General features: G+C 46.9%; 1 protein-coding gene across 1 annotated transcript in view; it reads right to left on the bottom strand.

The window, feature by feature from the left end:
• The window catches only part of RBM20 (RNA binding motif protein 20), a 51,163-nt gene extending 43,668 nt beyond the window's left edge, over positions 1–7,495 (bottom strand). The window contains exons 1-4 of the mRNA XM_080822764.1: positions 6,415–7,495; positions 4,951–5,012; positions 2,804–2,898; positions 2,332–2,429 (exon numbers count right to left, since the gene is read on the bottom strand). Of these exons, the coding sequence (XP_080678890.1) occupies positions 2,332–2,429; positions 2,804–2,898; positions 4,951–5,012; positions 6,415–7,308 (1,149 nt within the window). The 5' untranslated portion in view covers positions 7,309–7,495. The remainder of the gene's footprint in view (positions 1–2,331; positions 2,430–2,803; positions 2,899–4,950; positions 5,013–6,414) is intronic.
• Positions 7,496–27,114: the final 19,619 nt, after the last annotated feature.

Genomic DNA, 27,114 nt, shown 5'->3' on the forward strand with positions numbered 1-27,114 from the left:
GCAAATCAATGTCTGGGGTCCTCATCTTCTGCGGGCTGCCAGTGCAGAAAACCAAGTGTTCCTTGTGCGGCCCCTCCTCAGGCTCCAGCCGGATGAACTCTCCTCTCCAGCCATTTGGAGGAAGCAGCACTCAGAGCTTCTGGTAATTGACACGAATTATCATGAATCGTTATCAACACGAGTCATTATCAACACGAATCATCAGATCGCTTGTGCCCACCGCACACGTAAGTAGAGTGCTTTCATGGGAGCCTGGCAACGTCCCTCAGAAGGGGCAGACACGACCACAGGAATTACCACGAAGATCTGCACGGGAGGGAGGGAGGCTACTACTGGGGCTCGTCCAAGGTCATGGGGCTCTTTCCCCCACCCCCTGCCAGCCATCGGCCCTGGGGCAGTCACGTGACAGCGCGGCCTTGGACTGGATTGGTTCCCCACAAGGGGTTCAAAGGAACTGGCTGCTCAGTCACAGCCCTTGGCACTTATTACGCATGTGCAGTTCACGCGCCACTGTCCCTCCCAGTCATGCGTGATTCCCCACGACAGCTCTGGTCTCTGTGCAGCCTCGCTCCCACCGCCCGGCTCTGACCACCCACCAGGAGGCTGCTCGGAGGGTGTGGATGTTCCAGGATTTGAGACATCATCAAAATGATCAATTTCACAAGCTGGATGAAAATGACTCTGTTTAACTTTGGAAAATCATTATTAGTGGGGTGATGGCTTCCATTTAAGGAAATGGAACTTCAGTGCAATAAAGTGACTTGCTGGCGTCCCCCCTAGCTGGTGGGCTCCAGACTAGGGCTCGACCTTAGGTCTCTTGGCTGCACATCCACAGAAGAGGGCTTCCAGTACACGGATCAGCGCCGGAGGGTGGGGCGGAGTCCTCCTGCTCTTGCTTCTCCTCCATGCCTCTTCCCCTTTACAAAGGGGCTCAGGTGACACCGGCTCCCCTTCCCTGCCCAGACCCCCGGCCCATCTGCCACCTAATCCAGCCTCCCCAATCTGGTCACAGCCCCTTTTTCCTGGTGCTAAGATCTCAGAGCAGGGTCGTGGGCACAGACATGCCTCCGCGATCCACAGTGGGAAACAGGCCCCCCGCGGTGGTGGTGCTGGAACTGCCCACTCCCCCCATCCAGACCCAAGGTCAAAGACAAATGACAGGTCTCCTCACTGAACCCAGCCATTCTGCTCTCCTGGGACTGACTCAAAGCTGCACTGACCCGGCGTGGCCCTCAGCATGGAGAGGGCAGAGAGGGAAACCACAAAATTCTCTTCCACCGAAACGTGCATGGGCTGTGAGCCCGGAGCTCCCTCTTGGAGAGCTTCTCCCATTAAACATCAGACACAGACAGACACAAACAAACAGAAATCTGAGCCCAGGCAGGCCTCCCCATCCACTCATCCCTCAGGGCCTAACACCGACACTTCTCAGCTTGCCCACCCGAAGCTTTGCATGAACACCCCGAAGCAGCGTGCAAGGGACAGCACCCGGAGGTCTGCTCTCGGAGCTGGTGCTCGGGGGTCGCAGGAGAGGAGAGATCGGGGCTGCAGCTGTTCACACCACAAACTAGAAGAAACACAGGCCTGGTCACAGACAAACAGACATGCAGCCTCCGGCAGGGTCCGGCCACACACATTCTGTTTTACAGTTGGTCTGGTTCTGGGCCTCCCACCTCCTTCTATGTGTTCTCAGGAGAGGAGGTGCCCGACAGCTTGGGGGTGAGGAGGGGGGAGAGGCTACACGTGTGGGCAAACAGCAAAACCAAGAGGGAGAGGAAACTGTCACCATCAGTGGGAAAAGGAGGAAAGAAGCTTTGGGGGACTGAAGAGCAGGTTGCAGAGAGAGAGGAACGAGAATACAACCAAAAACAAAGCATTTCACAGAAGCAAGTACTTCCTCAAAGGGCCAACAAATAACATGACTGCACAGTCCTTACTTTCAAACACAGTTTCTCTTTCGGGTTCAACTTTCAGAATTACCCACTCACCGGAAATAACCACCTTGAATAAAATATCAAAAAGTCTTAAAAACACACACATACACAAAAGCTTCATCCTTTTTCTTCCCCCACTAAACCAATGTCGAATGCTAGAAAGTCTAGGCATGCTTTTGATTTTAATAATGTATGTTAGTTTTTTTAATCTATGTGTTTCAATACTAGCTGAATTAAACAGATGTCAACCTCTGCCCAAGGGACACGTTTTCCTGCACTACACAATGCGCCAGCTTCATCCCAGCCTCCTCTGTGTACCTCTACACCCAGGCAGAGCCGGGTGATACAAATGCTTTGACAATGACAATGACAATGGAGAAAATGCTTCTGTACTCACATTTGTCCCAGGGGCAGCCGAAGGAAATGCGGGATTTGCCTGGGCAAATGACCTTGCTGGAATGGCCGCATATGATGATCCGAGATTTGAGGCATAATCTAAATGATAAATTACACCAACTGTGTGAAATCCTAGTCGTTTACTTTACCTTCAGAAGTCATTAGAAGGACATAAATTGGAAGAAAAAAATTAAAATATCCTCTTACTATATTGCTTAGCGATGGGTATAATTTTTACCCCTGGGCGTGTTGATAACCAACAAAGCCTTATGTCTGTAAGAGCCTAGACAGTAGGCCAATACATTTTAGTGTCTTGGGATCTATTTGCTACACAGACACACACACACACAGATGGGAGGCAGGGAAGGATAGGGCACATCGGCAAGGAAATCTAGTTATTAAAGACGTGACCTCCTAAGTCTTTAGGAAGCTAGTTTCTGCTTCACGCTGCTGACCTGAAGGGCCTTACTCACCTTCGGAGTTCCCAGCAGGGTTATAAACAGCCGTGCTGTTGGGAGAGGAACACAGCGTTCCCTCTGCTGAACCAAGTATACACCGGATACCAGCACTGGAGAGGGGTGGGAAAGGGGAACCAGGAACTCAATAAGTAAAATGAAGAATTACCATACGATCCAGAAATTCCATTCCTAACCATAGGCCCCAAATAGTTGAAAACCAACATTCAAACAAAAACTTGTACACGAATGCTCATAGTGGCACTATTCCCAATAGCCAAAAGGTAAAAACAACCCAAATATAGACCGAAAGATGAACACATAATCAACATGTGGTACATACTTACAATGGAATATTATTCAGGCATAAAAAGGTTATATATGCTACACCACAGGTGAACCCTGAAAATATTTTGCTAAGGGAAAAAAGTCAGTAATAAAAGGCCATACATTAAATGATTCCATTTGTATGAAATGTCCAGAACAGGCAAATCCATAGAGACAGAAAGCAGGTTAGTGGTGCCAGGGACTACAAGGGAAGGGAAAAGGGAATGACTACTTAATGGGCAGAGGGCTTGGGGTGATGAAAATGTTCAGGAACTACATAATGACCATATTTGCACAACTTGATGAATCTGCTAAATACCACTCACTTGCACACTTTAAAATGGCTAAAATGGGGGCTTCTGAGTGGCTCAGTCGGTTAAGCATCCGACTCTTGATTTCAGCTCAGGTTTGATCTCAGGGTGGTGAGTTCAAGCCACACACTGGGCTCCATGCTGGCCGTGGAGCATACTAAATAAATAAATAAATAAATAAATAAATAAATAAATAAAATAAAAATACAAAATAAAATGATTAAAATGGTGACTCTTAAGTGAACTTTAACATAATAAAAAAGAAGGAGCCAGAAAACGGATACCCTTATAAAATTATCTTTAAAATTGTGATAAAATATACATAACACAAAATTTACCATCCTAACCATTTCTAAGTGTACAGGTCAGTGGCATTAAGCACATTTACCTTGTTGTGTGACCATCACCACCATCCATCTCCAGAACTCTTCGTCTTGCAAAATGGAAGCTGCCCCCATTAAAAACAAACACCCCACTTCCCCTCCCTTGAGCCCCTGGCAACCACCATTCTGCTTTCTGTCTCTGTGAACCTGACTCCTCAAGCTACCTCCTGTAAGGGGAATCATCCAGTATTTGTCCTCTTATGACTGGGTTCCTTCACTGAGCACAATGTCTGCGGGTTCGGCCATGCTGTCACATGGGTCAGAGGTCCTTTCTCCAAGGCTGAAAAATATTCCAATGTATGGACAGACCTCATTTTGTTCATCTCTTCATCTGTCAGTGGACGTTTGGGCTGCTCCCACACATTGGCTACTGTGGATAAGAAAGGGAAGCCTTTCCGACGTACTTTGTTCAGAACACTCAAGGCCACTCTGCTGTTCACATGCCCCGCCATATGCCGTCTTCTCCACCTGGATGGCCCCGGCCTTCTGCGTACTGCTCTGTCCTCCACCCGCCCCTGCCTATTCTCAGCCCAGCAGCCAGGGTCCTGCTTGCTGGAGCCAGAGAGCATCGCTCCTCTGTTCGGCTCTCCGGTAATCCAGTCACTCTCAGAGCAGAATGGAGTCCTCACAAGAAGGCCAGGAGCTCAGATCTGGGCCCGGCACCTTCCCTGGCTCCTCACCCTAGCACTCCACATTCGTCACACTGATGTCACCTGAGCATCCCAGGGCCACACCTTCAGACGTGCTGTTTCCTCTGCCCTGGGAGTACCCGTCCACCAGACAGCCCTGGGCCATTCTACTCCCTCCTGTGGTCTCCTCAGAGAAGGCTTTCCCCAACCACCCTACCTAAAAGGCAAGGACCAGCCCCCGTGAGGGCACATGCATGCACACACAGGCTTCCTGCCCTGTCCTGACGCTGTCTTCAGCTTAGCATTTGCCACCAGGGTTGCTATGTAAGTCACTTGTTTATTTTACCGTCTGTCCCCTCCCCGCCACCACGTTAAGCATAAGCTCCTTGAGGACAGGGGTGTTGCCCATTTTGTTCTCTGCTGCTTCCCCAGCGCCTAGAACAGAACACGTGGTAGGTGCTCCAGGAACGTTTGCAGAGCATGTGCAGGCACCTGTTCTCCTGGCCAGCACTCACTTTTCAGAGAAGACCAGGCATTTCTGAGCATGGAGTTTCCCTTTCACATGCAGCTCCCAGTCCTAGACCAGAAGGAAAGGAAAAGTGACCGAAGTAGAACTGAGTCCAAGAGAAGGAAAGGGATGAGTGCAGGCTTCCCCGTCAGGCTAGGGGGCTCAGAGCCCAGTGACCAGACCGACCCTGCCAACCCTTCTCCCTTCCGGGTTCCTCCCCACACCCGCCTTCCCGTCTGTCCAGCCCCCACGCCATCGACCAGACCCGCATATCCAGCACCCATTTTGGACAGGAGCCCAGAATCCCAAGCCAGAGGCCCTCCTGCCCTCTCAGTGGACCCTTGGTCCCATGGCACCTCCCACCTTCCACCCCACCCCTTGTCCCCCAGAGAGACCCTACCCACTTCTCTGACCGGTTGGGGAGATCTGGCCGGTGGACTCACAGTAAGCTGCAAAGCTTATGAAAGACAAAATCCGCCGTCGCCTACCAGTGTCGGCCAGCAACCCCCACAATCCCTCCCCCTGCCGAGTTGAAGGGATGAACTTGCACAGTGTGACCCAAGCAGAGGTGAAGGACACTGTGGTGTGACTCCCACTACCCAGGGATCGTCGTGCTCTGCAGATCGAGTGGGAGAAGACAGGCTGCACAGCCTGGTGCTTAAGTGACACAGGTTCTGGGAGCGCCAGACCCAAGTTCAAATCTCTACTGGGATGCTCTCTAGCTATGGGGCCCTGGACAAGTCCTTTCCTCTCTCTGGGCCTCAGTTTCCTCTTCTGCAAAATGAGATAATAGTAGTCTCTGCCTCACAGAGTTACTGCTGGCCTATGGCAAGGACTTAATACGTTAGCTGTTTTAGTTCTTATTGCTCTGGAATAGTTCACTGCATCTTGAACACATCTTGGGGGAGGATTTATACTATAATAGACCTTTGCTTACAGGGGCCCAAAGCATCTTATGACCACGGGGAAGGGGTGGTGAGGCTCCATCTCCGTCTTGCAGATGGGACACTGAGTGCTCTATAATGATGTCCCTCGGTCTCACCTGAGATGTGCTCTCTGGCCCTTATCCAAAATTCTGCCAGCGTTTTCCTTCCCTGCCACACTCAGTGCGACGTACTCTGAGCATGCCCCAGAGGAAGAGCCCTCCTCAAAGAGGCAGGAGACCAGTTTCGGAGTCCCTTCTCTGTCACGCGGGTGCGGTCACCCCCACTCGGCTGCAGCTTTCTCATCGATAAACTTGGGTAGGAATCTCTTACTTGCCGTAAAGCAAGGGAGTGGTCCTGATACATTTCTGAAACAAATGTGGGTTCTACTATCTCTAATTTTGATCAAGAGTACTGATGGCAAAATCCTGCCACCGAGTCCCCAGGCGGGACCGTTCCTAGCTTTTGAGTGGCTAGCGTTGGGTGGTGGGGGTGAGCCCCCCACCCAGGCTCCAGCTGTGGCTCCCGGGCTGTCTCGGAGGACTCACCTTCAAATCAAAGACCTTCTTGTCGCAGATGCTACAGACGTGGGGCAGGTGCAGGGGGGCCACACCGTGAAAGTCATTCAGCTCGTGAGCCTGCAGGGGCCGCACGGACAGCAGGGCCGGCTCCTCCTTGGCCCGCCGCCGGGCACCGCTGAAACCCTGTTTGCTGTTGTTCAGCCGCCCCCCAAAGGAAGGAGGAGTCCTGTCTGGGGTGGGCTCCTCGGGGTCATACAGCTCATAGGGCTGGCTGGGGGGTGGAGGCCACAGGTGAGGGCCTGATGTCAGATCGGGCTTGCTCTGGCCAGAGAATCCGTGGGGGCTCTCCCACTGGCTGTTTGGACCCTGAAGCAGCGGACCTACCTCGCCTTTCATGCCCCCGGCCTGCTCAGCCGCAAATCCACCTGCCACATGCGACCCTTGGGAGCTGGGTCCGTAGAAGTCCTTGGGAAAGGCAGCTTGGCCATCTTGCCCTGAGTGGCTATAGTGGCCTTCGTAGGTCACGCTGCCTGTGGTAGAGGCCGTGGCCGGCAGGAAGCTGGGCTGACTGTCTGTTTCCGAGCCGTACGCCTGGCTGGAGTTGGCCTTGCCATACTCGTAGAATCCTGCCGCAGCAGGAGCAGGCCCCGTCTTGCCGATGCCCAAGATGACCGCTGGCTGGGCGGGGGTCTGAGGCACGACCCCACCGAAAGGATGCATCACCACGGTGTTGGGGGGTTGGCTGGGCAGGTTCACGGAGGGCCCCGGGCCTCGTGTCTGGCCAGGGGGCGAGAAGGCAATTGCATTAGAGGGAAACCGGGCACTGGGCACAGTCGCAGCATGTTGGGGCACCCCAGTGTGGCTGTGGGGAGTGCTGATCACAGACGGATGCCTCAGCTGGTTGAAGAGAGGCTGGGACATGGCCACTTTGGAGAGGACTTGGTTCAGGACTGTGGCGGCCGCGGTGTTGTTGGTGACAGCTGTCTGGGCCAGCTTCAGCCGGTGCAGGGTGAGCTGCGCTTGCAGCTGAGCCAGCTGGAGGCTGGCGGGTGGAGGAAGCAGAGGGTTCGGGTTACCGACAGAGAACGGGTTCTTGTCCAGGAGCTTGGCGGCACTGCAGAAACACAAAAGGCTAGATGCGGCAGCCAGCTCTCACCGGGGGGCGAGGGGCTCTCTCTTCACTTACGCGCGGTCGCCCACATACTCTAAGACCCACCCACACTGACCCCCACATACAAGCGAGTCTGCAGAAAACCTGAACTCATGCAGACACCGATTTGTTTAAAACGCCACTAGAAGGGGCACCTGGGTGGCTCAGTGGGTTAAAGCCTCTGCCTTTGGCTCAGGTCACGATCCCAGGGTCCTGGGATCGAGCCCCGCATCGGGCTCTCTGCTCGGCTGGGGGCCTGCTTCCCCCTCTCTCTCTGCCTGCCTCTCTGCCTACTTGTGATCTCTGTCTGTCAAATAAATAAATAACATCTTTAAAAAAAAAACTCCAATAGAAAAATTATTTTATGATAGAACAAGTAATCAAAGATACAAGCTAAAACCATTAGAAAAAAACATCTTCTCTAGCAAAATAGCAAAAAAAAAAAAAAAAAAAAACAACCCAACACTTTTTCTTAGTAACAGCATTCAGTATTGATAAGACAAAGTGGAGTGGACACATTGTTAGTGTTAATCTAAACTTGTGCAACTTTGTTAAAAGAGAGCCTGATAATACGTACTCATTACAGCTACACTCTCGGACCTAGTAACTCAATTCTGTAAATCTGCCCTAAGAAAATGAGCTAAAATGCAGACAATACTTGATGCCTAAAGAGGTTTAATAATACTACATCATTTAAGAGTTCAAAGTTGAAAATGACCAATTTCCGATAACGGGGGTTAAGAGGGGGTTTAAACAAAGTAAATTATGATATATCTACACAATAAAATGTCAAGGAATCATTTACTATTGATGCAAATTTCTACTTTATTATATAATATTTAAAACATTCAAAAAAATGTACCCAATACCAAGGTTAAAACAGGAAACATTCCAACATACTAAAATGCCCCCGGTCTCTGCTCTCCCCATCCATGCCCCACCCTACCATTGCCGACAGTAGCTACTATCTTGGATTTGGCAAGGTCCTTGTTTACAACAACAAATTAGTGACATGAACAAATCTATATACTCTATATGTTAAGCAAAAAAAAAAAAAAAAAAGCAGGCTTCAAATTCACATGCAGAGTACATTATGTGTATATTTGTGCCAAACACATTTTCATCCCGATCCTCATTGCACACCCAAGAGCAACAGGAATCAAGCTCCCTTCAATCCACTCTCAAATCCAAGTAGCGTAAGGAATAACCAAAACAATCCCAAGTGAAGTCTGAACCTGAAGTCATGGGCAGTGGCAGGCTCTCACGGAGGCTTACTGTGGCTGTGTTCCGTCTGACGTGTGCCTTTCACATGGGACCTCGGTTGGTTGGTTATGGTGTTTACTCTACCAAAAGCCAGGATGCACGATCCCAGAAAGTCTGGACATGTGGCTACTATTGTCGGGACTGTTTGATAAGACCGTAGTTTCTGGGTCTTCAACTCCCCTTCTGGGTAGTGGGTGTAATCGGGGAAATGTGTTTGGGATGTCGATGAACTGGAATTCCCAGGACACGGTAACGTTAACAGGAAGAACAAGACTGAGCATTTGAAGCTGGGGTTACCATGGACCTTCCAGGCTCTACCTTCAGCACGCCTACGGGAGTCTGCGGCAGAGACTGCAAGGCTGGGACCCTTCAGACAAGGTGTCCACTGTCACAGACTCTGGATGATGAAACAAAGAAGAGAGAGGCTTGGGGGTGGGCCCAGTGAGGAAAAAAGGGGAGACATGGAAAGTGTGGGCATGTCACAGCCCTTCCACTTTGGAGATGCTCTGAGGAAGGAGAGCTTCTGCTTAGGATGGTATTTTGCATTGGTCTGAGAGAACAGTGGGTGGCAGGGAGGAGGTGGGGCGTACCCGGTGGAGAGGAAGGTAAGTAGGAGAGAGCCTAACATTCACTGTGTGGCGATGCTCCTGTGTGACCAGCGCTCAGCCTGTCATCCCCTTTGATCTCTCCAGCAGTCCTATGGAGAGAAAATGTTCACCCCATCTCGCAAGGCAGAATCAAACGCAGAGAAAGATGAGGTGACTTTCTTATGAACACTCACTGTTGCAGAATATAGGCGTGGGATTCGAACCCCAGCCGGGCTTTAAAAAGAAGAGAAGGGACACCGGTGGTTGGGTATGTGGCTCCTCAGCCCTCCCTGAGTATAGCTTCTCTTCATGGGCTGCTGCGATGCTTTGTCTCAAGTGAGTTCTCAGAACATCAGGCACACCAACATTCAACCATCAGTGCAAAACACATTTCAAAGCCAGATAAAAACGACTTTGGATTATTCTTTCCCATTCTGTGAGAAATCAAGACTTTTCCATAAGTCACCGAAGAGACATTGCCTTCACCCAGCCAGCAGCCCTTCTGTGCTCCCAGGACAGAACAGTTTGGCTGTGTTTTAAGATGCTGGGGGCCTGGGGGAGTCACAGTTACAGGTGGTTACAGACCTTTCCTCCTCTGGGTGGTTGTGCTGGTTACAGCGCAGTCTTGGTGCCCCAGTGTGTCCCAAGCACAATCATGGCAGCAGCAGAGCTAGGGAGGCACTAATTGTCTATGTAGGCAAGAGTATGAAGGGAAAGGAGGATGGTCAAGAGTCTGATGATAGATTTCTACTTGTGTAGTATTAAGTAGCTGAGATTTAGAAGAGCAATTAAGCTTAACTCAAAACCCTGCCCACACAGGGCCAACCCTTCCTACCAGGTTTGTCCGCAACACAGCCTGTCCCCGCTAACAAGGCGATAATGAGGTGCCAACTTCGTTTCCATGACCAGGGTAAGGCAAGATTGGTTTTGTTTTCCCCAGAGAAGTCAGCTGTATTTTCTCAAACCGTGTTCTGGGCTGGAAGGAGCTCTTGCAAGAGATTCCCCTTCACCTCTGAAAGGACACGCGAGGAAGAGCTGTCTTTCCAACTAGGAAAGCCATCCTCGCTGGGTGTTTGTAGGTCAGCCACGAGAAACAAGTGCTCTTCTGAGCGCGGCGCAAGTTACAGGAGTTCACCCATTCAGACACAGCGTGAAATAATGAAATAAGGCTCACTAGATTTTCTTCCCAACTTCTGCTTTGCCTCACAAATTCATATCATCCCCAACCTTCACCAACTTTGAGTGAAAGTGATTCCACATGAATCATGAGAGTTAGGTGCCTCTTTCGAAACAAAGCTCCTTAAAAAGGAGAACACATTATCCTATTTAAAAGAAAGAAAGAGAAGGAAGGAAGGAAGGAAGGAAGGAAGGAAGGAAGGAGAAAGAGAGAGAGAGAAGGAGGGAGGGAAGGGAAGAGGGAGGGATGGAATGGATGGGATAAGGAGGAAGGGAGGAAGCAAGCCCTAAAATCCTTAGCCTACAAGAGTTAAAGACCTAAAAGTCAGGTGCATATAGCAATCATATTTCTAAGCCCCAAACTATGAGATCCCTAGGGGTTAGAACTAATGTCGCCTTCTTATATTCCTGCCACCTCCATTTGTCACTGTTACCTCACTTAGCACATCCTGCTTTGTGTTAAAAATAATTGCTTATGTACCTTTCTCCCTCTCCCAGACATAAGCTCCACAAGGGAACAGGGCATGGTGTGGGGATTCTCCCATCATCCTGGCATGCTGTCTCGTACCTGGCAGTCACTCAGTAACCTCGGTGAAGGGAATAAAGAAGGAAGATAGTGGACATGGCTCATCAGAACCTGGAGGCTTTAGGCTGTGGACTGCTCATGTGAGAGTAGACATCTCTGTGGATAAAAACCTTCAAACAGTTCAAAAAGGAGAATCTAAATATACCCAGGAAGCAAATGGATTTTGCTGTTGTATACGACTCAAACCCCAATCAGGTACAGAGTCACTTGCCTTGAAGAGTACCTACCATTCCCCATTCCAAAGCAGGAGTTCCAATACATCCTTCTCCGTGCCCAAGTCTAGGTTTTGAAATTGAATGAATAATCCCTATGGCAGGCTGAATAATGACCACCTCCCAAGATAATCCAATCCTCATCCCCAGAACCTGTAAATGTAACTTTACATGGTAAAGGGGACTTTGCAGATGTGATTAAATTAAGGATCACGAGATGGAGAAATTATTCTGGATTATCTGAGTGGGCCCAATGTAATCACAAGCATCCTTAAAAATGGAGGCAGGAGGATCAGAGTCGGAGAGAGAAGATATGCGGACGGAAGCAGAGGTCTGAGACGAAAACAGATGCAATGCTGGGGCTCTGAGAGGAAGGGGCCACGGGCCAAGGAAATGCAGGCACTCTCCAGAAACTGGAAAAGACGAGAAATGAATTTTCCCTAAAGTCTTGAGAAGGAAGCAGCCCTGCTGACACCCTGACTTTGCCTCAGTGAGACTGATTTTGGATTTCCGACTTCCAGAACTATAAAATAAGAAAGTTGCATTTTCGTGAGCCCCTCAATTTCTGGTACTAGGTTCCAGAAGCAATAGAAAACTAATATAATCCAGCAAGAAAATCAGATGCAAGGGAGGCTTTGTCTCAGAGAGGCGGTGGTGGTTGTGGGGGTATTGGCTGGATCTTATTGGTATAGACTCAGCCCCCTGGGGGCCCAGGAAACACAGACCTTCTGAGTGGTTGTCCCAACACTCTCTGGGAACCTTGCCAGAAGCCAGCAAAACCCAGGCGTTTCTTCCTTTTCAAAGTCAGCTTTCTTTAACCCAGATGGATGAGTGGGAAATCTTTGAACTGCAGGGATCAATTAAGGATCAAATCATCCTCTTGCCCCCCCCCCCACAACAAGGAGAGAAAGTGACTTGCCTAGAGCCACACAGCTGGGTGGCAGCAAATCCTTAGTGAGAGCCCAGATCATCCAAACCAGCTTCTCGTGCCTGACAGAATAGCATTGCCTCCAAAAGCCCTAGCTAAGCCCCAGAACTACCTATTTCATCACCAAATTATCATCTCCACCCATATTTATCTCTCTGCTCTGCTCCAGAGATCCTGACTACTTTTGATATACAAGGCTCTCACCAAGCACCAGGGTGATGCAACGTGCAGTCCCCCTTCTGGAATCCCCACAACTCTGAAGGTGGTAGCAGGGACACCCCCTTGTCTGGGGAGAGGCAAAGTTCTCTGCACCTGCTGTATTTCTTCTCCTTAAACTGTGCAGTGGCACCGTTTGCAGCCAAGGAGGGGAAGTGTGAACCGGGGAGGAGGGCGTGCCGTGTAGCGAGTTCTGCTGCCTGGGTATCTGGCAGGGAGGGGAACAGCTTATCACTCAGCACAACCGCTGTGACTCACCCAGGCCTCTGCAAGGCTACCTGCCCCCCCCCCCATGCCCCGGCGCCAGGGTTGCCTTTCTGAGCCATTAATTGTTACAAAGAATTTTCCGTGCATAATTATATTAAAAACTCTGGTTCCCTCCTCACTTAGACAGCATTTTTTAATTAAAGCAACATTTCTCTCAAGAGTTCTCAAAATCAAATATAACATAAAGGAGAACTGGTTGCCTTTAGAATGCCACAATATTCATGAGATCCAGATGAAAACTGCTTCTAATGGTTTAATTCTGTAGTGTTGAAAAGAAGTGCAACATACTGTATTCACCAGAGAATGAAACAGCTGTCTTGGCTTGAAAACGCTCATTATTTGTCCCAGAGCTCATTACTTGTCCCAAAGCTCTTTCATATTTTATTCTGAGTCCCAAGCAGGCTGCAATGATGGATTAGTATTTGGGCACAAGCGGGGAGGCAGTGTCTTTCCTTGGTTTGAGTCAGGCACAGTGCTGGAAACTGAGCAAGATTTTCGTGATGTCCTCAATCCCGTTCTGAAAGAGGGCAGGGCACCCAATACACAGGCAGGAGCTATGGGGCCTCTGCTCAGAAACAGAATGGGCATTCATGTGTTTGTTCATTTGGTCCACGTGGACTGAGCATCTATTAGGCACCAGGCAAAGTTGGTAGGTGGTGGGAACACAGAGATAAGCAAAGAGAAATCTTCCTGAGAGCACAGGGGAGCCAGCTGGCCCCAGAGGGTGATGACTTTGCTGATACCAGCGAGCACAGAGACAGTAAGGCACAGGGTGGGGGTGGGGAGTGTTCAAGCCTCAGACATTTTAGAGAAATGCAACCAACGAAAGAAAAGGCCGTCTAAAGGGCTGTCCCCAAACTTGGAACAAAGACAAACATTCTGAACTTATTAAGCCACCTACAGAGCAGAGATGCATCTGCTATCAGCGAAAGGTGGCTGTAGGGTGAACTGTGGTTAGAGACCCAGGCTTCCGCCTACCTGCCTCTGGTTGTATGATGGGGAAAAGTCACTTAATTTTTCGAACACTCAGAATTTTCTCATCTATCAAATGGGATAGTAACCTCATCCAATGTGAAATGTGACACAAGCCCAGCCAACCAGAGCCTGCTGGCCACAGGGACTGGCTCAGGGATGGACACTCCTGACACTTTGTTGGAGCAACTGGGAGAGAGACAGTCTTTGGTCCTGCCATGCATGGGTTGCTAAGCTGGTTGAATTTAAGCCAGTGTTTAAGGAGACGCTGCTTGAGAACAAAGCTAACCCGAAGGCACTGCCCAAAGACAGCAGCACAGGCAGCTTCAGAATGACCTCCTGGGGAGGACTTGAACCAGCATTCCCTGCCTCTGCTTAGACATTTCTGTACATGAATCAATGCACTTCCTTATTTGCTTCATGAAAATAATAATGTCATAAGAAAGCCGACCTACCTTCCCTGAACCATCTGCTTCTAATTCAGATGGTTCCCCGTCACGGCCCCACATTGACTCGAGAATTCCCTGTCACCCTCCAGTCTCTTCTACACAGTGCCCTGACCGGAAGGCCCCAGGAGCAGTGGAAATTCAGGCAGTCACTTTGCTGTGACTCTCTGATGACCAGAGATACCTGCTTCTTAGAGGTTTGGGACACAGAATGCTCCCCCACCCCTTCTGAAATAAGAGCCCCATATCCTGGTCTCTAGGCCAGGTATGAATGGGGTGCAGAAGAAAAGTCCCCCACAAGGGTACAGGCTGCCTGACAACCTTTTTCCAGGTATGGAGATTCTGCTCTGACCCTACGGGACTCCTGAGAGCAGGGGATGTAATGCCTTGTGGCCCAGGGGACAATTTCTAACTCACGCCATTCATCTCTCAGCACCTAACAGGCCAATTTGGGTATACTAAGAACCGGCTTTAAAAAAGGCATTAGTTATCCCCCTGGAAGAAAAGGATCCTCATTAAAGACATAATGGTTCTTAGTCTTCCTTCCCGTGTACACAGCCAGCGACGGTTGGGCTGCAGGCTGCCCTGTATGAACCGGGGGTAGGAAAATCAGGCATCGTGGGTTCTTGACCTAACTTGAGGCTTGTCATCTGTGTCACAGTGGATGACAGACTCTACCTCTAGGAGCCTCAGTGTCCTCATCTATAAAAAGAGGTCATAATCTTTTCTTGGTTACATTATGAGGACTGACATGGGGTTAAGTAAAGCATTGTCAGATCCTTCTGCAAACTGTGCAGTGCTGCACACAGGGCTGGGTGTGGCATAGTCTGGAACATTATTAGAAAGAGAACATTTCCTGTGAGTACAACGCACCCTCCATTTCTGGAAACATCCCTCCACAGAGGAAGTGGTATTCGTGACTCAAGTCCTTGGAGGTAAGCTCATTCCCACTAGGATTCAGGGTAGGATGAGTTAAAATCAGTTCAGCTACATTTATGGAGTACCAGCCATATCAATGTGATTGTACTCTGCACCCCAGATGGGGGCGGGGATGGGAAGCAGCACGGCCCAGAGGCTAAGGGCACAGGTTTCCAAGTTGGCATCAAGATGGGTGTGAATTCCAGTTTGCTACTTGTAGGCTGGAGATGGTGGCAAATACTTTACCTCTCTCAGCCTCAGGGTCCTCATCATTAAAGCAGGGACAGCTGTATCTAAGCTATAGGCTTTTCTTGAGGGTTACATGACAGGGTATACATAAATTGTTCTGCATGGTTCCTAGCACACAGTAAGCATTCACCGAGCAATGTCGCAGTGACCATTTCTACTACTAGTCTTTTTACCATCGCCATAACCATAACCATCACTATCACCATTACCATGACCATTACTATCAACCTTACCATAACCATTAGCAACCACCATTACTATAGCCATTACTATCACCATTACTATTATCATCATGATTACTGTGACCATTACTATTACCATCGCCATTACTAACACCATTACTACTACCATCACCATCGCTATCGCCATTACTGTCACCATCACCATTACTATCACCATTGTTCTCACCATTACCTTCACTATCACCATGACTGTTCTCATCAATATTACTATTGCCAATACCATCACCATTAGCATGACCATCACCATCACCATCATTATTATCATCAGTGCAGATGGCAGGTGGGCTCTGCCTGGGCAGAGAGACAAATCTTCCTTAGAGACAGATAGGGATGGAAGAGGGAAACGCAAAGAGATGTTCAAATGGATGGAAGGGGAGTAGTAATAAGGGTGGACGCCTGCTGACAGAGGAGAAAGCAGGAGTGCAGATTGGGACTTAGGGGAATGGAGAGAGTTACAGCAGCTGCTTGGTGACCTGGTAAGTAGTCAGCAACAGACTTAAAGGGCTGTGGGTTAACAACAAGGACACAGCTGAATGAAGTTCAGCAGTATGCATGTGCGTGGACTCACAGCAAGGTTTTCCCTGGTAATGCTCAGCCACCCTGAAGCAGAAGCCAAGAACTATAGCCCAGAGCACTGGAGTGCCTAAGTCAACCAGAATGGCCACATTTGCAGTTAAGCACAGTATCTTTCAAGATAATCTCCCAGGAATTTAAATTCACTTCCAGTTCGACTTAATTTCCTTTCCTGGTCAAGCAATGAAGGTGTCATTTCTTCTTACGTGCTGAGATATAAAATATAATCCAGGCAAGAGAGCTCATGACCGGGGAAGAGAATGTTTTCCAGGTTTGGTCACACCTTCATCATGTGGTCAAATCAAATAAAGCACAATGGCCGGGGTCAGGTCATTGCTGAGTCCTGCCTTTCCCTTGTCTCCTGGGAGCTAAACTCCAAATCATGAATTCTTAACTCTACCATAACGCTCTTAGAAGCTAGGTCAGGATGTGAGCCACAGGGAACAGTCCCTGAAGGCCAGGTTACGAAGATGAAAATGATGATACCGCAGTAATATCGGGGCTAAGGTTCAAACTCTAGCTAATTATCACGAATGTTAAGAGCAAGAAGAGGCCTTAGAAATCACTTAAGTTTAACCCACTCTACAAAGGGAAAAAAAGTGGAACTTTGTGAAGTTGGTGTAATATGTGAATCATCCCAAGTCACACAGCTAGCTAGAGGAGAGCAGGGACTGGAGTCCACGTCGCCTCATCACTCAGGACTAATGAAGCTCTTTCGGTGGGACACATCCCCGTCAACATTCCTGCCAAGTCTTCTCCTTCGTAAGGAGAAGAGGGAGGTCACGCTTTTTTTTTTTTTTTAAAGATTTTTATTTATTTATTTACTTGACAGAGAGAGAGAGGGATCACAAGTAGGCAGAGAGGTAGGCAGAGAGAGAGGCAGGGAGGTAGGCTCCCCTGCTGAGCAGGGAGCCCGATGTGGGGCTCGATCCCAGGACTCTGAGATCATGACCTGAGCCAAAGGCAGAGGCTTAACCACTGAGCCACCCAGGCGCCCCCATGCTTGTTTTTTTGATAGTGCTATCTGCTTAGCAACGATAGGGCTACTGGATTATCACTAGTGAGGACTCCGTGTTTAATTTCAAGATGACTGGGTCAATGCTGGCATTATCCCATGTGTGGGCTTTAGCTATGACATTACCACGGGATGATTCACATTACCATGACACCTCTTGCAGGCATTCATGACAAAAATGATGATCTTACCATCTCTCTTTTGTTGTGTGTTTTTTAGTTGAAGTATTTTCTTTAGTTTAATTTTTTTTAATTTTTAAATTAACATATGATGTATTATTTGTTTCAGGGGTACAGGTCTGTGACTCAGCAGTCTTACACAATTCACAGCTCTCCCCATAGCACATACCCTATGTATGTACATAGCACATACCCAATGTCCATCCACACCACCCACCCCCGCCCCTCCAGCAACCCTCAGTTTGTTTCTTGAGATTAAGACTCACTTACGTTTTGCCTCCCTCTCTGGTTTCATCTTGTTTCATTTTCCCTCTCTTCCCCTATGATCCTCTATCTTCTCAAATTCTTCAAATTAGTGAGATCATATGGTAATTGTCTTTCTCAAATTGACTCATTTTGCTTAGCATAATAGCCTCTGGTTCCATCTACGTTGTTGCAAATAGCAAGATTTGGGGTTTTTTGATAGCTGCATAATATTCCATTTTGTGTGTGTGTGTGTGTGTGTGTGTGTGTGTGTGTGTATACATATATATACCACCTCTTCTTTATCAATTCACCTGTTGATGGACATCTAGGCCCTTTCCATATTTTGGTTAGGAAGACACAAAGAAATGGAAAAATGTTTCATGCTCATGGATTGGAAGAACAAATATCGGGAAAATGTCTATGCTACCTAGAGCAATCTACACATTTAATGCAATCCCTATCAAAATACCATCAACTTTTCTCAAAGAAATGGAACAAACACTTCTAAAATTTATATGGAACCAGAAAAAAACCCGTATAGCCAGAGGAATGTTGAAAAAGAAAACCAAAGCTGGTGGCATCACAATTCCAGACTTCAAGCTCTATTACAAAGCTGCAATCATCAAGACAGTACGGTACTGGCACAAAAACAGACACATAGATCAGTGGAACAGAATAGAGGGCCCAGATATGGACCCTCAACTCTATGGTCACCTAACCTTCGACAAAGCAGGAAAGAATGTCCAATGGAAAAAAGACAGTCTCTTCAACAAATGGTGTTGGGAAAATTGGACAGACACATGCAGAAGAATGAAACTGGACCACTTCCTTACACCACAGACAAAAATAGACTCCAAATGGATGAAGGACCTCAATGTGAGACAGGAATCCATCAAAATCCTTGAGGAGAACACAGGCAGCAACTCTTAGACCTCAGCCGCAGCAACTTCTTCCTAGAAACATTGACAAAGGCAAGGGAAGCAAGGGCAAAAATGAACTATTGGGATTTCATCAAGATCAAAAGTTTTTGCACAGCAACGGAAATAGTCAAGAAAACCAGAAGACAACCAACAGAATGGGAGAAGATATTGGCAAGTGATATATCAGACAAAGGGCTAGTAACAAAAATCTATAAAGAACTTATCAGGGACGCCTAGGTGGCTCAGTTGGTTAAGCGGCTGCCTTCGGCTCAGGTCATGATCCCAGGGTCCTGGGATCGAGTCCCACATAGGGCTCCTTGCTCAGCAGGGAGCCTGCTTCTCCCTCTGCTTCTGCCTGCCACTCTGTCTGCCTGTGCTCACTGGCGCTGGCTCTCTCTCTCTCTCTGACAAATAAATAAATAAAATCTTAAAAAAAAAAAGAACTTATCAAACTCAACACCCAAAGAACCAACAATCCAATCAAGAAACAGGCAGAAGACAGGAACAGACATTTCTGCAAAGAAGACATCCAAATGGCCAACCGACACATGAAAAAGTACTCAACATCCCTCAGCACCAGGGAAATACAAATCAAAACCACAGTGAGATACCACCTCACACCAGTCAGAATGGCTAAAATTAACAAGTAAAGAAACAACAGGTGTTGACAAGGATGCGGAGAAAGGGGAATCCTCCTACACTGTTGGTGGGAATGCAAGTTGGTGCAGCCACTCTGGAAAACAGTATGGAGGTTCCTCAAAAGTTGAAAATAGAGCTACCCTACGACCCAGCAATTGCACTACTGGGTATTTACCCCAAAGTTTAAAGCAGTTGAAGTACTAATCAGTGTTTACACTTCATTAGCTATCTGATTTCCAGGATAATCAAATGGGAAGTTAAGTCAGATATGCTCATTTCCAGTTTAGTTAAAAAGACTGAGACCAAGAAAGGTCTAGTAAAACATCCGAAGGCATTCAGCCAATAAGGGACTTGAATGAGGGTCCTTTAACTCTAAGGCCAGGATTCTACCCTTCGCTTACACATTCACTAAACAGAACTTCTCAAACCACATTCCTAGCTCTATTTCTTTGGGTGTGATTTGTTTTGCAGGTGCTTTGTTTTGTTTCTTTAAAGATGCTAAAATATAAAGCATTTTCTTTATTTTGTGGTTTTTCTCCCAGTTTGCCACAGTATTTCATTTTTTCTCCAGATCTACTGATATATTCTTTATGTTTTTTATTTATTTAAGTAATTTCTGCACCCGACATGGGGCTTGAACTCACCACCCCAAGATCAAAAGTCATGCGCTCTTCTGACTGAGCCAGCCAGGTGCCTCACCAGCTTTATTGATAGTAACATTGTCTAAGTTTAAGATGTATAATGTAATGGTGTGATATATGTAGGTATTATGAAACGACTACGACAATAAGTTTGGTTAACAATCTAAGATGTGATTTTAAATAACACATTTGGTGTTATGAAATGACCAACTTTTTGGTCCACGGTAGTCTGTTCCACGTTCCTTCAGTCAGAATAAGATTCTCTAAACCAGGGGACGTGCAGTCACCAAAGGGCAGCTAGTGGCTCTATAACTGACAAGAGAGGCCTGCCTTTCCTGGTGGAGTTATCAGAAGTGTTCAAATGTGCAAAAGAGAGCTGATAATGCCGCAAATGAGAGCCAAGAACACATACTCTGCTAGCATCATGACAGGAAAGACTTACAGCAGAGAGGAATTAACATGGACATATCCACCACGAACCATGCATACCTTTTTTCTCTTTTCCTTCTTCGTATCAATTTATTTTCTGTAAAATATCCTTTATTTTATAAAACAAGGGGCGCCTGGGTGGCTCAGCTGGGAAAGTGTCCGACTCTTGATTTTGGCCCAGGTCATGATCTCCCAGTTGTGAGACGGAGCCTCAAGTCGGGCTCACATGCTGGGCATGGAGCCTGCTTAAGATCCTCTCCCTCTGCCCTCCCCGAAAAATATAAATAAATAAATAAATAAATAAATAAATAAATAAAATGTTTTATAAAATAATAGTACTGCCGGTCGTAACTTATTTTTAATATTCACATTTTTTTTTGTTTTGAACTTTAAAAGCTATAAAAATATGAAAAATATAACAAATCTTTACAAGTTTATTACCTGCCCATTGCCCCAAATTAACAAATGCCATGATTATGGTCATTTTTGTCTGATATATTTTTCTAAAAAAAAAAAACACAAAATTATACAAAATTGAAGTCCCCTTTGAGACTCTGCCCATCTAATTCCTCCATCTCCCTAGGGACATCCATGTGTCATGTTGTGTCTATCTATATATGTCTGTCTGTGTCTCTCTAAATAAGAAAAAGTATAAAAATAAGAGACTTTTCTACACCTCTGTGTGCTTATAAAGCAGCCTGTAGGACTGGTTTCAACAATATTTCTCCTAAAGAAAGAAATGCATATTCTCTGTAGTTAGTTCCTTCCTTCCTTTTGGAAAGATTTTATTTATATATTTGAGAATTTGAGAGAGAGAGAAAGAGGGCACTAGCGAGGGTTGGGGGGAGCAGTGAGCCGGGATCCTGATGCGGGGCTCCATCCCAGGACCCTGCGATCATGACCTGAGCCAAAGGCAGACGCTCAGCTGCCTGAGCCACCCAAGTGCCCCTCTGTAGTTTCTTTGAACACACTGAGGCTGCAGGCAGGGTGGTGGTGTGAAAAACTTGCCGACCTAGAAGAATCAGAAGAGCCAGGTGCCATAGCCACTGCTTACTCCCTGTGGGACGGGAGGCTGGTCAGCCCTCTTTTTATGCAGAATGAGAAAGCTGGATGAAAGGACCTCCAAGATCTCTTCCACCTCTGAAGTCTGATAAACCTCAAGTTTAATTTCCTCATCTGTCAAATGGAGATAATGTCTGTTCTGGCTAGCTGTTGTCAAGAGTGAACGTGATAGGGGCGCCTGCGTGGCTCAGTGGGTTAAGCCTCTGCCTTCCACTCAGGTCAAGGTCTCAGGGTCCTGGGATCGAGCCCTGCGTCGGGCTCTCTGCTCAGTAGGGAGCCTGCTTCCCCACTCTCTGCCTGCCTCTCTGCCTACTTGTGCTTTCTCTGTCAAATTTAAAGAAAAAAAAGAGTGAACGTGATGGGCAGGCTCGCGGTAAAGCATGATGATGTCACAGGTAGAATCAAATAATATTTTTTTAAAAAGAATCAAATACTATTTAATAATAACATATAAATATTATAAAATGAACATTATTTAATATATTATTCATATTTGTATACTACATATTATTAATATTATAACATCACATGATTGATATACAATAAATGTTGTAAAATAATATAATCTATAATTTATTATTATTACTTCTCACAAATTAAGCTATTGTTAAGCTCCTGGAAATGCTTTTAAAGAAACTATTGTTATATATATGGCATGGCTCAGATATTCATGTTGCTGGCCAGTCAGCATAAAATCATTTAATTTCTTCTGTCTTGCCCTGCTGCTCCATTTGCCTCAATTATGCTCTCCTAGCTCCTGCCACCTTGTGTCCTAATTGTCCACGCAATTGCTCATCTGATATCCTCGCTGCCCCATGATCCCTGAAGGCAGGAATTATGTGTTCTGTTTCATGTCACAGCACCCGGCATGAGGTTGGGTGTGGAACCAATAAACACTCCTATACATGTACACATCCATTGCGTGTGTGTGTGTGTGTGTGTGTGTGTGTGGACTTAGCAGTCATGTGTCACACTCTCCGTTTGGCTTCCTGGCTACATGTGCCATGTGTATGTTGCTACAGGCTCTGAAGAGGAAGTTCTGCAGAGAACATGGATGAGATTTGGTCTTTGAACACTGTCCAAATTATATAAATACCACCAACCACATCAAGTATAAAATTCTAAAATATTCAACAAATAGACTGGTTGGCATATTTTTTCCTTTAATGAAATCTGAAGAAAATGCAATTTTAGTGTATGATCTGAGAAGATGTGTCTAATCTGCATGACTCTGAGATAAAACACATGCTCTCAGAATGACCCCTATGTTCTCCTAACTTTATTGTCAGTAGTTTGTATCATGGGAGTTTTTCTGGTAAATGCATAAGGATGGTTATAAAAAGCCAACCTTAAATCAAAATAAAATTCTAGAATAATTTTTTAGAATTAAGATTCTCAGTCGGCATAGCTGGTCTTTTCCCAGAGTTCCCTAACTATTAACCCGGACATTTTAACCATTGTGACTTAAGCCAAATTATAGAAGTCCGTATGAAATTCAAGAGGCAGTGTGGGGTAGTTGTGGGGGGTGTAGCACTGTTTTGGTCATAAGTAGACCAACTTATTAAACAGACTTTCCCACCGAGAACTGTACATCTCCTTGTGGTCAGTTTACCCTGTAGACCTTACTTTTCTCATCTGTGAAATGCGAGAGTCAGATAAGACATTTTTAAGGCTCCTTTATGCCACATGATTTGAGGATGGTGGATGTTTTCTTAAAGCTGTTATTTATGGCACATGGAAAAGTTAAGATCATCCGGCCATGGTATCATGATAGATTTCAGCCTCGGGACGTCTGAGTTTCTAGCCTCTACCCCTCCTCCAGTTCTGGATGACTTCAGAGAGAGGCATTTAACCCACACTCAACAGACCTGTCTGTAAAATGACACGGTGAAACCAGAGCTTTTTTAAGAGTTAGGTGGACATCAGGAGAGCTTCTTAAAACACAGATGCTGGGCTCACTCCTAGTTGCTATACCAGGAGGGCTGGGTTGGAGCCTGAGAATCTGCATTTCTAACAAGTCCAGGGGACAATGATGCTGTACGTTGAGAACCACTAAACTAGAATGTGTTGAACCTACCTTGCAACTCTAAGAATCCATGGTGAGTTACAGAGAACTTACTAACAACTGTGTTTTCACGAGCCGCTTCTATCTACTAAGGCAACCAGTACACCAAGAAGGGCCTTCTTTTTTCATAAGGGTTTCAGACACTGCAAAAAGAACTTCAAGAGCACATGCGTCTACCCTCATACCTACCTTCCTTTAAGAGACTCAATCCTTGGGGCACCTAGGTGGCTCAGTGGGTTAAGCGTCCAACTCTTGATTTCGGCTCACGTCATGACTGCAGGGTTCAGGAATGGAGCCTCACCTTGGGCTCTGCACTGAGCAGGGAGCTGCTACAGGTTCCCTCTCTCCTCCTTCTGCCCCTCTCCCCCCATTTGTGCTCTCTTGCTTTCTCTCTCTCAAATAAATAAACAAATCTTTAAAGAGAGCAAGAGCGAGTTACAAGGAGTGCGTTCAACATTTGGTCTCCTGGAATCAAAACACTCAAGGTTCACAAAACCTCAGGTAATCTCATTAGCTGGTTGATTGGCTTAGTGTCGTGTTATCTGGTTTGCAGAATAGGAAGAAAGAATAGCTCCATTTACACTAGTTCACTAATGCAGAGAAGAGAAGAATCCGACTCCAGAATGCCAAAAATTCTTCAGTCAAGTAACAGTGTGAGAAAGTCCACCTCTCAAAATCACCCTAGGCTAAAAAAAAAAAAAAAAAAGTTTTCGACAAATCATCCTTATCATTAAATTTCAAATGGCAGCACTGCAATCACCAGGGGTGTTTTTAAAACACTAATGTTGGGGTCAGATCTCCAGAGATTCTGATTCACCCCAGGCATTGGGATTTTTAATGGTTCCCCAGGAGAACTTTTGTGAAGCCAAGTCTGAGGCTTGCCAGTCTGTAAGGGAATAGAATCGATCTGTTCTTCATTACTTTGAGCCCCACAAGCCATTTTTGTCAGTAAAGCAGCATGACCGTTTGTCTTAAATTATACTTAAGAATAAACACTGAACTTTTTATAAGCCCACAAAGGGTCACAAATGCAATGGGCAATCAATCAATTTCTCTTCGCTATAAACACCGAAGCATATTTTACATGGCTCGATAAATATTTTCCGTGGCAAGACTTTCTCCACAGTGCCCACACAGTCTCTGCTGCAGAGAGCCAGAGGACGGTGGCCGGGGGTGGCTTCTGCCATCTAAATTATAAGCACCTTGAAGACATCATCCACCATCCTAAAATCTTTCACATTCCTGAGTGTCTATCTGGCTCAGTGCCGGGCAAATTAGAAGCACTGAACAAATTTTGCTCAGGGTTTCATTGTGAAGTACAGCGTATATGTTTCCTGTGTGTGTGCTGGGAACGTATGTGGTCTAACTCTGTTAAATTCCTTAGCGCAAATGAGAATATTAAGATTGGAACATTATAAGTATACCGTGTAAATGTCTGTTTGAGAAAGCATCCGTTTCCCAAAGTGGATGGAGGCTTCTGGTGCCTTAAGACCCACACATTTCTGACTACAGACAACAAAACACAGGTGCCGCCCAAGGCAGAGAATATTATACATAGGTTACTTCTGGCTTTTGTCTCCATGTTACACAGCTGTAGCCATATGAAAGCTACTAAAAAGAGTGGATAAAAGGCAAAAAACAGCAAGAGCCAAATGTAGCCATTTGCACAGGCCATTCTGGGTATTTTCTCAGATCACCACAACCTAAGCGTGTGGTTAAGATCCACGGACAGAGAATTGGCTTGGCGGAGGCAAGAAAGGATGGTTAGAAGTCGATGGCTGACTTTCCTTTCCCTCAAAACTGCTCTCCAGCGCTTTCCTCTTCTACCCCATGCATTGCTAATTAGGAACGGCCAACGCTGGACATGTACGCAGTCCTCTGTGGTAAAATTGATTACCCTATTCCTATGGAAAATAAGGAACTCATTTTGCTCAAAAGATCAAATTCCACAAAACCATACGTGGCAGCTGTTGGTGTATGCGTGTGGGGGGAGGGGAGTGTGTGAAAATATCTACCCTTTAGTTTTCTGACATCTTGGCAAAGGCGTGCAAAAAAAAGAAGAAAAACATGATTCCAACACATATAAGGCAGAAACCAATGGCAATGCCACGTGATGGATTTTTTTAAGGCTAAAAATTTCCCAGGAGGTAAGACACATCACACATGCCATTTTACACCCCATTTTATGCGTGCGGATTTGCTTCAACACACTTGCAAGAAGAAAACCAGTCGTCCTCTCCCCAACGTGTCCAAGCTGCTTTTAATTGCATCAGATAAAGAAACGAGGTGAGTCATGCTTGGTTGTGTTTGAGCCTGCTCACGGATCATCACACTCAGGTCCAAATACTTCCCTGACCCGCACAACAGATGTTTATACACTAGCTGGCTTGCTTGCTTGGGGACGACTTAAACAGCTTTGTTTTGAAATATAACTGTACTCAAAGACCCTTTGCAGCTGCAGAAGTGCGTATCAAGGCTCCTTCAGAGGTGCCGGAAAGCAACCTTCAAACACTTCTTGGCATAACATCGCGAGCTTCTGAATTCTAACACAGCGCTCCCCCCTGGGTTCGTGAACCTGACTCTGCCCTCAACGGACACAAGACACTTCAAACGCCTTCAGGTTCCCTTTCCACCGCTGACAAATTCCAGCCATCAACACACAACACCTCAGCCTTCAGAAACCCCCATCCCTCGTAAGGTTTCAGGATTCCGAAAATGCCCCCTTCCATGCCCTCGGGTCTGGTGATAACGCAATCCGTCTCTGGGCAGCCCCGCGACTTTCCTTTCTCAAAGAGTTTAGTAACCAGCGTAAAAAGAGCATCTAGACTTGCTGACGGGGGATGGCTGATTTCACTGGGGTCATGGGGAGCTGTCTGAGGTCACATGTTACCCTGCCGTTGTGAGTCATTTCTTACATTTTTTTTTTTTAAACGGGAGGGGGTGGGGATACAGACAAATCGCATACTCATGCACGGATGCTTAGCGCCAAGAACATGGTCAGGAAAGCCGCCTGGACTAGGGCATAGGAAGCAAACCCTCGGCTTCCTTCCTGTGCTGGGGAAAGGTGGGATGGAGTCATGCAACCTTACCTTTCTGAGAAAGACCAAGGTGCCTGGCATGGAGCGCTCACCTGAGGCCAGCGGAGCCGGGAGTCATTTTGGGTGTTGCGCATGTGCCTCCCTAGAAAATTCCAATGACATTCTACCAGCTTTCTGCTTGCCAATCATGACAAGCGTCCACTTACACTCTCACGAGTCAGGGAAGGGGCCGAGGAGGGGGATCGCGGGTGAGGGAGCGAGCGAAAGAGAAAGAGAAGCCCTAGGGCACCGCATACCCGGCTGGAAGGGGAGTCACATGCCGCCAGGAGCCATTCCTGCTGCATTACACACGCCGAGTTAAATGGCAAACAATATCAGTCCGTGTTTATGCCACATGTTCTCAGCCTCTTCACATATCAGCACCCCCGCCGGCGCTGCACAGACGGGCCCCCTGAGACCTCTGAAGGAGGGGGTCTTGCGCTCATGACACCCCCACTATTAATAAAACCCCAAAGCTTCCTGTCCCGGTTTACTTTCCTAGTTTTCATTGGCGGCGGTGGTGGTGGTGGTGGGAGTGATGAGGGCTTGTTTGCTTACTTGCTTGTTTTTTGTTTGTTTGTTTTGGTTTTTTCCTTTGGGTTTTCATGGGCAACACTCGGGTCCTGCAGGTGGCCAAAAAGACATCTAGCCATGAAGCCGCATCAGACA

Source organism: Martes martes (genome assembly GCF_963455335.1).
Source record: "Martes martes genome assembly, chromosome: 14".
NCBI classification, from domain to species: Eukaryota; Metazoa; Chordata; class Mammalia; order Carnivora; family Mustelidae; genus Martes; species Martes martes.